The sequence below is a fragment of the Carettochelys insculpta genome, chromosome 22 (assembly GCF_033958435.1).
Source record: "Carettochelys insculpta isolate YL-2023 chromosome 22, ASM3395843v1, whole genome shotgun sequence".
NCBI classification, from domain to species: Eukaryota; Metazoa; Chordata; order Testudines; family Carettochelyidae; genus Carettochelys; species Carettochelys insculpta.
The window spans coordinates 21,594,595-21,609,966 of record NC_134158.1 but is presented as its reverse complement, the minus strand read 5'-3'; the positions used below and the strand labels follow the sequence as shown (position 1 = coordinate 21,609,966).

The 15,372-nt window shown below is 52.8% G+C and overlaps 2 protein-coding genes across 5 annotated transcripts in view; one reads left to right on the top strand and one right to left on the bottom strand.

The window, feature by feature from the left end:
* CATSPERG (catsper channel auxiliary subunit gamma) overlaps positions 1–13,894 on the bottom strand; it is a 43,874-nt gene extending 29,980 nt beyond the window's left edge. For all 3 annotated transcript variants that reach the window (XM_075016282.1, XM_075016283.1, XM_075016284.1), the window contains exons 1-10: positions 13,622–13,894; positions 11,644–11,876; positions 10,144–10,197; positions 8,554–8,698; positions 7,321–7,447; positions 5,946–6,015; positions 3,577–3,732; positions 2,051–2,222; positions 1,660–1,797; positions 756–821 (exon numbers count right to left, since the gene is read on the bottom strand). In XM_075016282.1, the coding sequence (XP_074872383.1) occupies positions 756–821; positions 1,660–1,797; positions 2,051–2,222; positions 3,577–3,732; positions 5,946–6,015; positions 7,321–7,447; positions 8,554–8,698; positions 10,144–10,197; positions 11,644–11,876; positions 13,622–13,634 (1,174 nt within the window). In that variant the 5' untranslated portion in view covers positions 13,635–13,894. The remainder of the gene's footprint in view (positions 1–755; positions 822–1,659; positions 1,798–2,050; positions 2,223–3,576; positions 3,733–5,945; positions 6,016–7,320; positions 7,448–8,553; positions 8,699–10,143; positions 10,198–11,643; positions 11,877–13,621) is intronic.
* An 84-nt stretch (positions 13,895–13,978) lies between these two features.
* The window catches only part of PSMD8 (proteasome 26S subunit, non-ATPase 8), a 7,291-nt gene continuing 5,897 nt past the window's right edge, over positions 13,979–15,372 (top strand). The window contains exon 1 of one of the 2 annotated variants that reach the window (XM_075016878.1): positions 13,979–14,165. In XM_075016878.1, coding sequence (XP_074872979.1) covers positions 14,013–14,165 — 153 coding nt within the window. In that variant the 5' untranslated portion in view covers positions 13,979–14,012. The remainder of the gene's footprint in view (positions 14,166–15,372) is intronic. The other variant, XM_075016877.1, reaches the window with a different exon arrangement.

The following is a 15,372-nucleotide window of genomic DNA, read 5'->3' as shown; positions in this document are numbered from 1 at the left end:
TGCCCTAGAACAGCATGAGCTAGGCCGCTTGCACCACTCTTGGTCCATACTGCTGTGAGGGAGAGTCGAGACAGCCCTGACGGTGAGTGCAGTGTGGGGGGTGAGGCTAGTGGTGCACGCAACCTCTGTGCACCCCCACACACTGCCGCTAGTGTTGGGCACCAGCATGGCTGGGGATGGCCCTGAGGCCCGCGCCACTTCCGATGCTCTAGATATCTCTTCAGTCCTGGGGCTGGGCACCTGTGGACTCGTCTGGGGATTCGCATCTGGGCCTATTCTTTCCAACGTGCCCCCACCTCCAGTTAGCCCAGCACAATGGGAGTCTCTTGAACATGGGCCCCAGGAGCCTCACAGCCAGACTTTCCCCAAGGTTGAATGGCAGCTCAGTGGGAGGGCTCAGAATGGTCACAGGAGTCCAAATAGCTTTCCAGGCACCCTGCTCCAACCTCTAGGCCCCACTTCCTTTCCAGAGCTCAAAATAGAACCCAGGCATCCTCACCACCAGCCACCATTCCCGCTCCTACCACAGCCCCAAATACTACAATTCGGTGACACTCCTGCACAGCACCACATGAACATGGGCCAGAACCTCAGCCAGCATGAGCCAGACCCACGCTAAATTTACGCCGATTTCAATGGCACTAAAACCAATTTATACCAGCTGGGGATCTGGCCTGGTTGACTCTGGAGGAGCGACTCCACGTGGGCACTGTTAGGCAAAGACCCTGAGAGCACAAGGACCCAAAGACACTCACTCCGCAAGTATTTGCACACCGTCTTCTTTCCCGGGGTGAGTAGTTCCGAAAACCAAACTGCTCCATCTGGAAGGGAGGGAAGAGTTTCTGGGTTTCAGCCAATCAGGCAAATGGCCCTGGTCACATATGAGCAGTTGCCTTGCACCGATCAATTACTCAGCCCTATAGCTGCCTCCCAACTAACGCACAGAGAGGAACGATGGCCCTGTGGTTCATGGGGACTCAGGAGGTCTGGGGTCATTCCTTGCTCTGCCACGAACTTCCTGTGTGACCCTGGGCTAATCACTACCTCCACATGGGCTTCAGTTCCCCACCTTTAATGCAGGGATAACCGTCATTTCCATGCCTGTCTTGTCTCTCAGCAGGTGTCTGATCTCAGTCAGAGTCTGGGTAGTGCCCAGCCTGAAGGTACTCTGATCTCAGTTGGGGTCAGGGTGGCACCCAGCCTCACAGGGCCCTAATCTCGGCTGGGATCTGAGCATTACACGGTCTGAGGGGGCCCTGATCTCAGTCGGGGGCTGTGCAGCACCCAGCCTGTTGGTGAGGTTTGGGCTGTGCCTGGCTCAAGGGGCCCTGATCTCAGTTTTGGTCTGTGCACCAAGGTCTGTGATCTCAGTTAGGGCCAGGTGGGACCCCGCTGTAGTAGACAGGATAATCCTAACAGAGGTGGCCCTTCAGGCAACAAGAGTGGCCGAACTTGGACAGCTGCCACTTATTTGTATGCAGAGTGGGCTCCTCTCCCCTGGCAATCAGTCCAGCTCCCTTCATCAGCGCTAACTGTTGCACCGTGCAAAGGGGACAGAGCAATACATTATCACAAGGGGGTGGCTGCCAGTCACTGGGACACAGGGTCAAGCCCTCCGCTGGTGTGAACCAGCTCAGTTCCCAGGGCAAATTATCGTACCTCGAACGGTGACAAGGAAGATTTCTCCTGCTTGCGAGCCCCCGCCTAGAGCAATCACATACTCAGAGTTGTTGTGGGGGAAATGCACAGGGTTTAACTTTGACACGCAGATATTGTTCAGCACACGGGTCCAGAGGCCTGGAGAGAACAGAGAGACTCTGTCTTAGGTACTTAAATGGCCCCGTTGCCCTACTCCTCAAGGAACCCCCATGCTACCACTCCTATGCTGCAACAGGAACTAAGGTCCAGAGAAACTAAGTGATGCCCAGTGTGAGAGAAGAACTCAGTGACAAAGCCATCCCCACTGTCCAGGCTGGTCCCTAACCACTAGACATGCTTCCCCTCTGGAGGGGGCAGCCAATAGGCCTTGGCCACCTCTGGCTGCTCTTACCAGATACCTTCATGTGAGGTGACAAGACAGAATAGTTGCCAGTGAAGTAGTAGACCAGCTGGTTCTGGCGGATGATGAGCACGCTTTCCAGAGCAATGGCGTCCAGAATGGTGGAGCTGTACATGCTCGTGGTGCAGCCGTAGGATCCTATCCAGCAGCTGTCGAGCCCCACCTGAAGCAGAGACAGGACAGAGAAGGGGCAGCAGGCCTTATCCTGAGCTCAGCGGTAAAGCTCCCAGGACCTTTTCCTCTGTCTCCCTGTAAACACACTGACAAAGCACAGGCTCCCTGGGGACCCCATTTGGGTCTGGCCCATGGTTCTGGATCGTAGTTCTCCAGCCGGCCCACCAGCTGGGTCTCACTTAACTTCCCTCCTCACAGCACTGCTCTGTGGTCGTTTTGTGAGGGAGGCAATACAATTATGCACCATTCTTGTGACTGTTCCCTTTGGCTAACTGCTGTAAATCACTTGTTGCTAAATGCTGTTGTGTTCCTGTTGTATTCAGGGACCGTCCCACCTTTGGAATGCACTGCAGCTAGCAACACAGGGCAGGCAAGGAGGGAGGCATGATGCAGGAGCCCCACGTCACCAGGGATTGCACCAGTGCAGGATTGGGCACCAGGTGGAGGCCAGATCAGGATCTGGGAGGTGGCCCACCTTCTCCACTAAACAACCAAAGGCCAAATTCTCCAGTGGAGTAAACTGCTGTAGCCAACAGAGCTCTGCTGATTTGACACCAGCTGTGGACCTGGTCCTGCATTTCACAGACAATGCAGTGATCCCGCTTGCACGGAAGGGGTTACTCCAGAGGCAGATTCTAACCGCAGCTGCACACCAGCATAACGTTACTGGCTTCAAGGGCACATCTCCTGATTCACACTGAAGGGAAGGAAATCAGAACCAGGACATTTTACCTGTGGCTGCTCTTTCACAACACACCTTTGCTCAGCATATCACACTCCTCTCTGGATCTGGGAATAGAACCCAGCTGTCCTGTCCCCTGCTCTCACCACTAGGCTACATTCCCTCCTGGGGGAAGGAGGGGAACCCAGGAGTCCTGACTCCCAGGCTTCTGCTTCTGTCTTCCCTCCCCCCTCTTGTACACTCAGCCAATCTGATGTGGAATGAGAGAGAGCACACAAACATGGGACACCGCTACAGCATCAGCCAAGAAGCAGAGGTGGGAAAAGTACCCAAAAAGTTACTGGAGTAAAAATGCAGCTGCTTTCACTGCTGGATACTCGAGTACCATCAAGATGTGACGTGCTCGTGTGTACTTTTACTCAAGTAGTTTTCCAGAGGGACACTGGTACACCTGCCAAAGCAGCTGCCCTTTTACTCAAGTAGCCTTCTGGGACCTTTTTCCACCTCTGCTAAGAAGCCACTTTGAACAAGGGCTGGGATTCTGATCCTTCTGCCTGCTGACACCCCTCCTGGTTCCCTGGGAAGAGAATCGAGCCATAAGCAGCAAAGGCGTCCCCTGGCAGCTCCTTCAGACGGGACCCGACCTCTCCCACCTCTTTACCTCGACTGTGCTGAAATGCACAAACTCTGAGTCTGACACCAGAAGGGCTTTGAAACCGGTGAATCCCCCCAGGATCAGCACGGGGGCCTGATTGAAGGTGGACCAAATGGGCCGAGACGGGCTGTGGAACGACATCATGACCTTCAATGTCGTGACCTAGAACAGAAGATGCAAACTTCCTATGCAGGTCACTCCTCAGCAGCATTTTGGCTAGTTTGGCAACCTATACAGGGTCCGCATTTGTGGGGGAGGCCCCCCAAATCACCCACTGGTGCCCTTCTCTTTCACTGCCACCACCAACTGCCCTCTGCAGCATCCTTTGCCCAACACACCTCCCACTGCTCCCCCCACAGGCCAGGGCGAAACCTGTGCAGGGCCATGGGCCCATGTCCCAGGAGGGAGACAAGCTCAGCTCAATGGAATGGGCCGATCTGTGCCTCAGTTTACCTATTCTGCATGGTTATCCAGTTGGTGGGGGAGGCCTGTTTGCTCTCAGGGCAGGCCTGGCTGTCCAAGCCTGAACGGGTCATTATAAAAAGGACTGGCTTGGCCAAACCCCATATCAGTGGAGAACCTTCTCAGGCAAGCCCAGTCCCCAGGACACTGAGGCTAGCTATCCCCAGGCCAGAGGGAGATGGAATCCCCCTGCCCTCAGCACAGCACCTGGGCACCTTCCCCCAGCTGCAAAACGAAGGGCTGGAGAGTGGTGAGGCTAAGGGGGGCAACTGGAAGGGGTGAACACCATCCCTGGGGAACTGACTGAGAGAGAGAGAGACGGCCCTTGAACGTAGGGTTCACAACAGCGTGGCTGGGCTTGCAGCAGACCAGGATGGTCCAGCTTTCACCTTCAGTTTTCTGCGCTGCCCTAAGACTTCCTGGGCTGTTCTGAGTGATAGCCTGAATGTCACTGCCAGTGAGAGGAGGTGCCTTGGTCTCTGCAGTGGGCATAGCGCCACCAGGAGGATTTCTCAGCTGGTCTTGCTAGGCAGAGCACACGGTGCGACACATGGGGACCAGTGCCCCTAAGCACCAGGCAAGGAGGCCACAAGGCCTATCCTGCGCAGGAGTGGGACCCTGCAGGAGCCTGGCACACCGAGGGCTCCTCCTAGGGACTGTTCCACAGCTGGGGCCTAGTGCTGATCTGGTGAAGTCCTGATACTTGCTCTCCAAACTCCTCCCCATACCCTGGTGTCTCCTTTGGCACCAGGCCCCCAACCTTCCTGCGACCCACCGTTGGGGAAACGCTGACCCAGAAGGTGCCAGCAGCACTGGGGAGGGAAGGCCAGGTTGTGTGTCTTCTTCTTCCTCCCCTGGCCAGGTCTATGCTACTGCTGGTGTCACTACAGCTTAGGTCACTTGGGGTGTGAAACCCCCTTGTCTTCTCCTGGGTTTTTCCCCATATGCACTCCCATGCGACACGGCAGGACAGCGTCTCCGGCTCACAGAGCTGCCGCTGCTCTGGGGAGGGGGTTGTCGTGGCCACAGGAGAACGGCTCCCATAGGCACAGAGCGGCTGCACGAGTGCTGTTAGCGCAGCTCCACTGTAACCTCGCTAGCGTAGCCCTGGCCTGTACCGCGGTCAGGGTGCATAACCGCGACTTGCGCGGCTCACCCCGCTAGCTTTGAACTAGCTAGCACAGGGGTCAAGAGCAGGGAAACTGTGGCCTTGTGGGCATCGGCAGTGGCTAGCTGTCTGCGGAAGCACCCAAATGCCCAGCCAGGCTTCATAGAGAAGCAACGTTGACTCATGGGTAGAGCCCTAGACTGGGTGACTTTGGGCAGGTCACAGTTCCCCTTCTGTGCCTCAGTTTCCCCTCTGTAAAATGGGGAGAAAGCGCTTTTTGATCTCCAGATGAGAAGCACCACAATAGATCTTGGGGTTAGGAACAGACAGGCTGCTGAACTCTCTTTTATATTCAAATTTGACACATTAACACGTGGTTTGAACTGGGATGGGAATTTTCCATGTCACTATAGGGGCTCTTTTGCATAGTTGGCTTAGTCTAATTCTTGGCTTCCCACCCCGTTCTGCCCCTCTGCTCTCTGATTTGCTCACCTTGATAATTTTTCTGATTTGTCCACCTTGATTACTGTTTTTGGCTCTCTGTGCCTTAAATATTGAAGCTGTTCTGTTATGGCTATGGCCTGGAGAAGTGGGTCTGTCCCACGAAAGCTCATCACCTAATAAATTATTTTGTTATGTCTTTAAAGTGCTACTTGACTGCTTTTTGTTTTGTTAGATCTTGGGGTCGTCATTCTAACTTGTGCCACAACAACCGTGTCTTCTCTAGGGTTTTGCCCCATAGTCACTACCATGAGCAAAGAACAGCTGATTTTCTAGCAAAGACAAACCCTCTACCGCAGCGTACCGTCTCTCCTAGGGAAGACTGTAAGCCAGACTCAGTTTCTTTCATGTAGCCATTGATGTTCATAGAAAACCTATAAACAGCAAGGAACAACGGATTTATCAAAAACAGAGGAGGACCTCCATGGTCCGGCACTCTCAGGACCCAACTGGTCCCGAACAAGGGAATTTGCCAGAACTGGGGAGGTACCCTACTGCTGGCTGGACTTCCAGCCCTAGCCAGCCACCTTGCCACCGGCCAGCCTGTCACGGCCCCAGACCCCCCACTGGGCAGCCCTGGCCCCAGCTCCCCCTCTGGACTGCCATGGTTCTGGTTCCCAGCCCTGATGGGCTCTGAACTGTCAGTCCTCCTGCTGCCTGACTCTGGAGGGTTTAGGGAGACGCAAATTGTATCTTCGTCAGGATTCATTTAAAATAACACACAGGCCAGGGGCTTTTCCCACACTGCCTCTGTGCTTGAACCAAGTCCTCTCTCGAGGTGCAGGGCTAGCCCACATCTGGGGAGATCCCATGAGGGACCAGCTGTCTTCACACCACCTGCTGTTTGCCGCATTCCACAGGCCCAGTGTTTCCTCCTGCAAAGCACCATGACATGGCTAAAAACTGATCTGCTGGACAGCTGCCATGCTGGGGCTGTGAGCTGCATTGACTCCAATTTAGGGTATAAACACAGGGCACCACATGTTCCAGAGAGCTGGACGAGGAACTGAACACCAGCACCATGCATCTTCAAATCAAGTGTGGGACAAATGCCCAAGATAGAGCGGCATAAATGTTCAGGTAGTATGGATGGGTAGACAGACAGACAGAAACCCATGTACAGGCACAGATAGTTAGATAGATAGAGAGATAGATATGGGGCCAGATGTATCTAGCTCTGTAAAGAGACAGATGATAAAATTATTTTGCTCATGGATGTACTATATCTCCACTCATCCTGGCAATTTACACTGTACTTGATCTCTCTCTCCCTCTCTCCTCAAACCAGCTATCTATCCCCACACACTGTGTCTATCTGTGCCCACCTACCCTATCTATCTATCTATCTATCTATCTATCTATCTCCCCATGCACGCCCTCTCTATTTATCTATCCACCCAAGGGCGGCAGGATGGCCCCTCTCAGGTCTGTGCTCCTTCTGTACAGCATGGCACACACTGATGCTGTGCAGCACATGATTAGATCAGAGTCAGCTTGGAGGGTCATAGGGCAGAAGCCCAATTTTCCCCCTCTGCAGGTCCCCTTTAGGGAGGAAGGCAGCTGTCAGCACTCTCCATTCCGGGCAGCTCTCTGGCTGCTTGCAGGTTACCGAGCCAGCCCTGGGTCATCCCTGCCACAAGCTGAACAAAGGGGACCTGGGCACCCCCAGCCCTCCTTACCTCTTGCTGTCCCCTTGAAAGCCCAGGTCGTTGCTCTCCACCAGGACATCCATCACTAGGCTCCAGTTCATCATAGGCATGGGTGTGTACCAGCACATCCGGCAAACCTCTTCACTGGCACACGGCCCTGTTAATGCCCAAGAGACAAAGAGATACTCCAAGGAGGCTCAGACACACTATACTCCTGCTCTCGGGACAGGGACAGGCAAAGGTGGCTTAAAACACTTTGGACAACCCATATTCTGGGGCTGCACAGCCTCTGGTGTAAGTCAGAGCAGCCTTGGGGCTGCTCTGACTGGTGCATTACTACTGATGGAAGCAGAGACTAGCCATAGCACAATGCACTTTGGCCATACCCTGGGTCTGAGAGTGAGAGAGGGCAGAAAGGCTTGATCTGCCCTGACACCCAGGTAGAGGCTAGGCCAGGTAGAGCAGAGCAGTATAGGTCCCCTACACTAGCTGCAGAATCCCTGCTACCAAGGTTCTTCTGCCCACTCTGAGCCCCTTTCATGTTGCCAGAGCTCCCACGCTGGGGTCTTGGCATACACAAGAATTCAACCACAGGTCTCTCTCTCTGCCTCCCCACCTGTCTTCTTCTTATGACTGGAGCAGCTCATCACTTCCTCCAGCAAAGGGACCAAAGAAAAAGGACGAACTCCTGTCCAGAGGGGCTGACAGCCACCACCAGCCCTGGGGCTAGGTGGGAGCGGGGCCTGGCTCCATGACCTGGAAGGGGCGGGGCAAAGGGCAAAAGGGACAGGGCCTAGGGCAGTCAGCCCTTGGTGCCACTCAGAGCCGCCCAGCCCCTCCCCTCACCCCCACAGCCACATGGGGTGTTTCAAAGGGGCCTGGAGCTCTGGCTGCCAGGACTGCTGCAGTAGCTGCTGTGGCTGGAGCTCTAGACCCCTGTGAAATGCTGGGCCCCAGGGCAACTGCCCCTTTCCCGGCTCCCATCAGCGGGCCTCCTCCTGTCTCTCTAGGTGGATTCCCAGGGCGAGGATAGAGGCTCAGCTGTGGGGATCAGCACAAAACCTGATGAGTCATTTAAGCCCCATTTAAACACTCGAAAGGAAATGTGAGCAGTGCCTGATCCTTGGCCGGTCACCCCGAGAAGGAAGCAACTCTTATTCAGGGAACAGAGAATAAATACACCCCTGGGCCTGCAAGGCTGTGGTACCAGCCTGCCGAGCGAACCCTGGTGATTTGCACTGAAGTGGCACAGAAGCAGAATACCCTGAAGCCGGTAAGGGGCAGCTTTCATCTCAATCTGCAGCTGCTCAGCTTTCTGATATTCTGTATTGATGACTCCTTCAAATGTTACGGTCACTACAGGTCTCAGGCCAGTCAGGTGAGCCTTGCGAATGACCATCGCCGCATCCTGGAGGGAAGGAAGAGAGGAAAAGGAAGGGGTACCATACTGAGGGGCTGAGCGACTCACTCTGAGCTCTGAGCCAGCCCAGCTTTCATTAGCATGGAGGATCCGGGCAGTCACAGCTTGACACCCTCTACTGCAGGTCTCGGAGGCTGGGGGGAGGGACAGCCTGCAACTCTGCAGCTGTGGGGTTTATTCCCTGCTCTGCCACTGCCTTGCTGAGGGGCACTGGACAAGTTGCTACTTGGTGACTCAGTTTCCTCACCTGTGAGATGAGGATAGGAAGGCTTCCCTTTGTTGGTTAAGTGCTCTGACAGTGATGGATATAGTGCATTATATTATATGAGTGAAGGAAGAAGGCCTCAGTGATTAGGGCAAAGGACTTCATTGGGAGACATGAGTTCAGGTCCTGGCTCTCTTACAGACTCCTTGTGTGACCATGGGCAAATCCCTTTAGCTGGTCGGTGCCTCGGTTTCCCCATCATTACTATGGGAAAAACAGCCTCTCCCTGCCTCATAGGAGTGTTGTGCGGATGAAAACATTAAACCTCTCAAGATGCTCGGACAATACCATGATGGGCACCATGGAAGCACCTGAGGCTAGGCCATGTGGGTGCGCAGAAGTGTGATCCTACCCGACTGAGCTGGGCAAACCGAGGTCTCTAGCATAGATACAGCTCTACCAACAAACCCATGCCCTTCCCACTGCAGCCAAACAGCAGTAACAATACACAGCTCTGCCAGTTCAGCTGCAGCCATGCTATGAGTGCCTTGCTTGTGCTGTTGACCTATATTCCTGTCCTGGCAAAGCACTTCTAGCATAGACAGAGCCTAAGAGAGATACCTCCAGTGAACACCGGGTGCAGCAGTTTTTCAGTTGCTTCCAGAGTAACTGTTCTCCAGTGAATTTTTGTGAAAAGCAAATTCACAGTGGCCATAATTTTGAGAGTTAAAACACTATATTCCTGAGAATCCAGTCACATGGTTATCTTGAAGGGTCACATAAAGAATATATTTTCCACTGTAAAGAATTACGTACCATTAATCTACTATATACTTGAGAGAGTTTGTCTACTTGTGAGTCTGTCTGCCTGTTTGTTCAAGAATTCCTCCTAAACAGTAAGAACTAGGACCACCAAATTCTGTATGCAGTTTCTTCTTATCCTAACTTAAAGCAAGGTTAGGGTTTAGTTGTGCCAGGACAATGAGATGTGCCTGGAACATGATTGTTTCTCATAAACTAGAAAGGGAGGGCTGCAGAGGATCATCGGGGGCAGCAGGGGATATGGGATGGAAAGAAGGGATGGGCATACTGTATAACAACCACAGTGGGGCATCAAGGGAGCAGAGATGGGACCAGAACACCAAAAACCCAACTGGGACAGCAGTGGTCACATGCGAAAACCCTTGTGGCCACACACGTTAATTGCAATGAGATCTCTTTACTGTACCTGAGAGGTGCAGGTCAGATTTATTTTCAGGTAGTACGGGAAGCCAAGGTAGTGCTGTCAGAAAGAGAAGCAGATGTTTTTGAAAAAAGCCGTTTGTCACTTTGGGTTGAGAAGTGCTAACTGGGACTTTTCCTCTGTTCAAAGCCAAGTTGCAGGGTTCTTTAACAGCCTAGGTGAGATCAGCTGATGGCTCTCCATGCACTTCCCAGCATTCATACCACACTGTCCAACTCATCTGAAGAGCTGGGAACAGACACTGCAAAACCTCCCATTCTCCTGCCATGGGCCACTCTGCTTCCCAGAGCTGTGACTAATCCTGCGACAGCTCACCACACTCTGCCCCGGCATTAGAACAGAACCCATGAATCCCCTGCTTGAAAAACAGGCTTGGCAGAATATAAGTTTGATTTGTTTACAATTTTGATGAATAATACAGTTGTTTATTTTTACACAATGTTAATTTTTATTCATTTAAATTTTCACAGTTGCAAAAGATCGGACAATGAAGTGGGTCGGAAGATAATTACTCTTTAATCGCCAACTGACAGCATCACATGGCAAAACATGCAACGCGCGTAGCCTTAAACCAAACAAGTTCTGAAGTAGCATTCGTCTTACTTTGCTGATCAGTAAATTTCAGTTCTTATCAATGGCTATGGTTTTTATGGGTTTATATGGATGATACAGATGTTTATCTACATTTGCTAGTACAAGCCTAATCCTTCCAAGCCTATTGAAAAACTAGACAGACCACACTGATCCTCCATCCAGTGTTAAGCATGAAGATGACTGAGGAGCTTCTTCATGCTGCCACAGAAAAAGTAGATCTTCACAATCGATGACTTGTGGGGGTTGTCAAGTGTAACTTCAGTGGAGTGACTCCTGATTAACACCAAGGTAGGTGTGAAAATAATCTGGCTCCAGCTTTGTTCAAAAGAAGGTGAAATTTACCAGTCGGAGGTTTTACCCTATAATGAAGTGGGGGATACCTGTGTGTGTGTGTGAGTGGCTCACAGAGGGTGTGGGGCTCCTGCTGAGGGTAACCTTGACGACCAGGTAACACCTTTGTACTGGAGACAAAGGGGGAGGTGGAGCCTGAGGGGTTTGAATTGGAACTGGGAGTTGGAAAGCGGTTAGTCTGGGCTGAGAGAGAGCAAGACCCAGGAGCGGGCAAGGCCCCGGATCTGGGGGCCCCTCGGGGCCTCGTCTCCCCAGCATGGATTGGACTGGCTGTCTCTGCCAGCTGCACTGACTCCTCTGTGCGACGCTGTGTCCCGTCGGCTAATAAACCCACTGTTCTCCTGCTGAGTGAGAGTCACTCCTGCCTGCAGATGGGGCGCAGAGCTTGGGAGACCTCCAAACCCCATCACATACCCCCACTTTGGTCCTACACAGACAAACTGACCGTCAGCAAAGTGAAGCATTGAGCCCAATGGCAGCAGAGCCAATGTTAATGTGAAAGCAGAATCTTTAGAAGCCTTCTGAAAAATTCACACTCACCGAATTTCTGTCATTCAGATCTATGGCCGAGTCGGTGAGACTCCGAAACACAGATGCTACGCTAGTGACTGGCTGCTGCCTAAATAACACAGCTCTGTCCCCACCCAGGTCATCAAATTCGTTGAGCACAGCATTCCACTCGCAGTCCTTGAACAGCAGGCAAACCTGCACGTGCAGCAGCAACAGCAGGGCAAAGAGTTGCTGCATGTTCTCGTGGTTATGATGCCAGGACCCTGAAGAATAAACAAAACATTAAAGCTTTCAATCCATTTAATTAAGAATAAGCATATTTAATCCTCATACAGTAAAACGTCTGACCACTCTACCTAAGAAATTGATATAAACACAGAGATCACTGCCAGCGTTCCTTCTAATTGTTTCCATTCATGGGTGAAATAAATTTTGTTCTGTGCATCAAAGCATGATCAGATGTGCACCACCAAAAGGAACACTTGCTTTGTTAATCAGCTGGGTGGTACCTGAATCTCTCCTGGGCAGCCCCCCAAGTGCTCAGCTTACAGAGAAGATGGATTACTTTGTACATCACTGAAATGCAGCCACCTCTGGAGTGGGATGTGACAGTTTTTTCTAGAAGGGAAAACTTTATTGGCTAGTAAAATACTAGTAAAAACCTTGGCATGAAAGGCAGTAGTTGCTTATGTGGTTGCTCTCCCAGCAATGAAATGCAAACTGCTCTGGGGCAGAGAACAGCAGCTACTTTTAACAGCACAGAGCAATAATACACAGCAGTTTGGGATTGGACATAAAGAATATCACTATGCCCAGCAGAAACTGCATGTACCTTTTTGGGAGGCAGAGTTTAAATATTGAATTGGAATGAGATCAAGAAAGAGTTTCAGAGTGACCTGAAAGTTGTAGCTTGGAGGAGTCCTTAGGCACTTGAGCGTGTGACATTCTCTTAAGTTATGGAAGACAGGAAATTGTATATGAAATCACCCTTAAGGTTATGTGCAAAGAGGGATGGCTGATGTTCTGATGGGGATGGAACACCACCTGGCGGACAACTGGCACAGAAAGACGTGTAGGAGATTCTGTAATGTGCCAGTACAAGGGTAGCCTCTGCATCACACACTTCAAGAATTCAAAATAAAAAAGCAGTCATGTAGCACTTACAGACTAACAAAATAATTTATTGGGTGATTGTTAGTCTTTAAAATGCTACATGACGGCTTTTTTGTTTTGATAGAATGCAGACCAACACGGCTACCTCTCTGTCACTATCCAGGGGATTCAAAACACTTATAAACCCTTAAGAAATACAGCCATGCAAAATAATCGGGCATAGCACAGAATTCATGTGGTACAGTAACAGAGAGATAGCCGTGCTAGTCTATGTACTATCAAAACAAAAAAGCCGTCAAGTAGCACTTTAAAGACTAACAAAATAATTTATTAGGTGATGACCTTTCGTGGGACAGACCCACTTCTTTAGACCAGAGCCAGACCAGAACAGACTCAACAGACTAATAATAATAAATTATGTTGTTAGTCTTTAAAGTGCTACTTGACTGTTTTTTTGTTTTCAGGTGGTACAGGTTAGAGCTGGGGGTTGGAAATGGGACTCAGAGACCCAGAGAAGGCAAGTCAACTGCTGAGCTCCGTGCCTCAGTTTCCCAAGTTGACAACTCTCCGCATGTGTCTCATGAGAGTCTATTAACGCCCCTGGTAGCAGGCAGCGAGACCAAGAATGACCATTTACAACACTCTCTGAAGCTCAGATCTCAGGTACTGAATGTTTGAAATCTGCCAAACTGATGAGGTCCCGTCCCCTGCCCTGCCCATAATGTCACTCCCCCGTCAGGACATCATAGCCACCCTCCTTTGCACGTCACGTTCCCGCATCACATCCTCTTTCCTCACGATGTCTCACCCTCGTGACATCGCCCATGACATCACTCCCCGCGTGACATCATCCCCATGACATCACTCCTCCCCTCATGACATCACAGCCCCTTGCCTAGTGCGGTCATGTTCCCTCATAGCGTCACTCCCCCTCTTCACCGCCCCATTGGTGCCACAGCCTCACAGCGGTACAGCTAACGATCTTCTCGGTCACGTGTCTTGTTGCCACGACGCCACACGCTGCCCAATGATGTCACACAAACCAGGCGACGAGGTCCGGCTTTCACTCTGCGCATGCGCCTCCCGACCCTTTTTGATGGCATCGGACGCCCTGCGCGCGCCCTCTCTCGTTCGGCCGGGCGTCAGCTTCGCGCGTCGCCGAGGCGCCCGGCTGCCATGTTGGCCGTGGGGCGCGGGCGCGGGGAGGCGGCGGCCGTAAAGCAGCGCGTCGGCCGTAAAGGCGGCGGCCGTAAAGCAGCGCAGGGGGTGGGGGGGGCTGCCGATTCATGGCGATGGCGGCGGCCGGCCTGGTGGTGAATGGGGCGGACGCGGCCGCGGGGCTGAAAGCGGCGGCCGGGATGTACGAGCAGCTCAAGGGCGAGTGGAACCGCAAGAGCCCCAACCTCAGCAAGTGCGGCGAGGCGCTGGGCCGCCTCAAGGTGCGCGGCCGGGCCGGGGGGACTGGGGGAAGGGAGGAGGTGTCAGCCCGGAGCCCCCCCCCCCCCCCCCGCGGGGGAGACACGGGAATCTCTTCGGGGCGGGGAACGGGAGCCGGAGCCTTTCAGGTGCCTCCGTGGGGAGCCCCCGAGCCCTTTTCCGCGCCGCGGGCCCGGCTGGCAGCCCCCCCCCCCCACCGCCTTTGCTCCTTTGTCCCACCTTCGCTTGGCCCTGGTGATTTTCCCCCGGCCTCTGGGGCAGGGCCGGGTGGGCCTTGGGCCGGGTTTTCCTCTCTCCAGAGGAGTGAGGCTGGGGAGGCCTGGCGCTGTGGTTAGGTGGGGAGAGGTCAGGGGGGTGTTTTGTTTACGGAGGATCCAGGCAAGAAGGAAAATGCGGGCGCCCAGTATGTCGCAAAAGTCCCTGTCCGGGAATGGTTCCTGCTGCTTCCTGAAGAGGCCGGGTCTCGGGAAGACACCGTATATGGCCTGCGTTTCTGGAGGGTCCCTTGGGCCGGAGGGTCCCAGAACACTGTGTACTAAGCCCACTGACATGCAGCCATCCCGCGTGGGGGGGTAGCTGTTGAACTGCCCTGTGGGTGTGCAGCATGACTGCCTGAGACATGGGAAGTGAAGCGGAGTCCTGCATTGGACTGACAGTGAGCAGAATCTAGGGAGGGGGAGGCAGCATTTGGAATCCGTGCTGGAATTTGGCCCAGCTGATTCCTTCTTAAAATGTGTTTGAGACTTTTGGTGAATGAGCCCCGGAGGAGACTTGGCCCCACCTGCGCAGGCAGGTGCCTAGAGCTGTAGCCCTGTGTCGGAATTGGGGGTGGAGGGGTGAGAATTGTGGGATTCTGCAGGTGATGTTGGTGAATCAGAAGGTGTTGCCTGCTTCCCATAGGCCATCCCCAAGAGCTGCTGTTGTGCCTGCTGAGTCACTAGCGAGGTTAGTGCCCCAGTGTCATGCTAGCGGAGCACTCTGGTGAAATTAAGGTTAGGACCACATATTAAAGATTCCAAAGGCCTGATTGTAAATTAGGGTGTTACCCAAGTTAGAATTTAGCTGGGATTATTAGGTTAATTACATCCTGTCTTCTTAAAGTCCTGACCACCACCACCATCTGGATTAAATGTACGGGGGTTCTTCACTTCCTGCCTAAAATTGTCATGCGGGGAAAAGTAGCTGATGTGAAGGAATCCCTTGCATTTT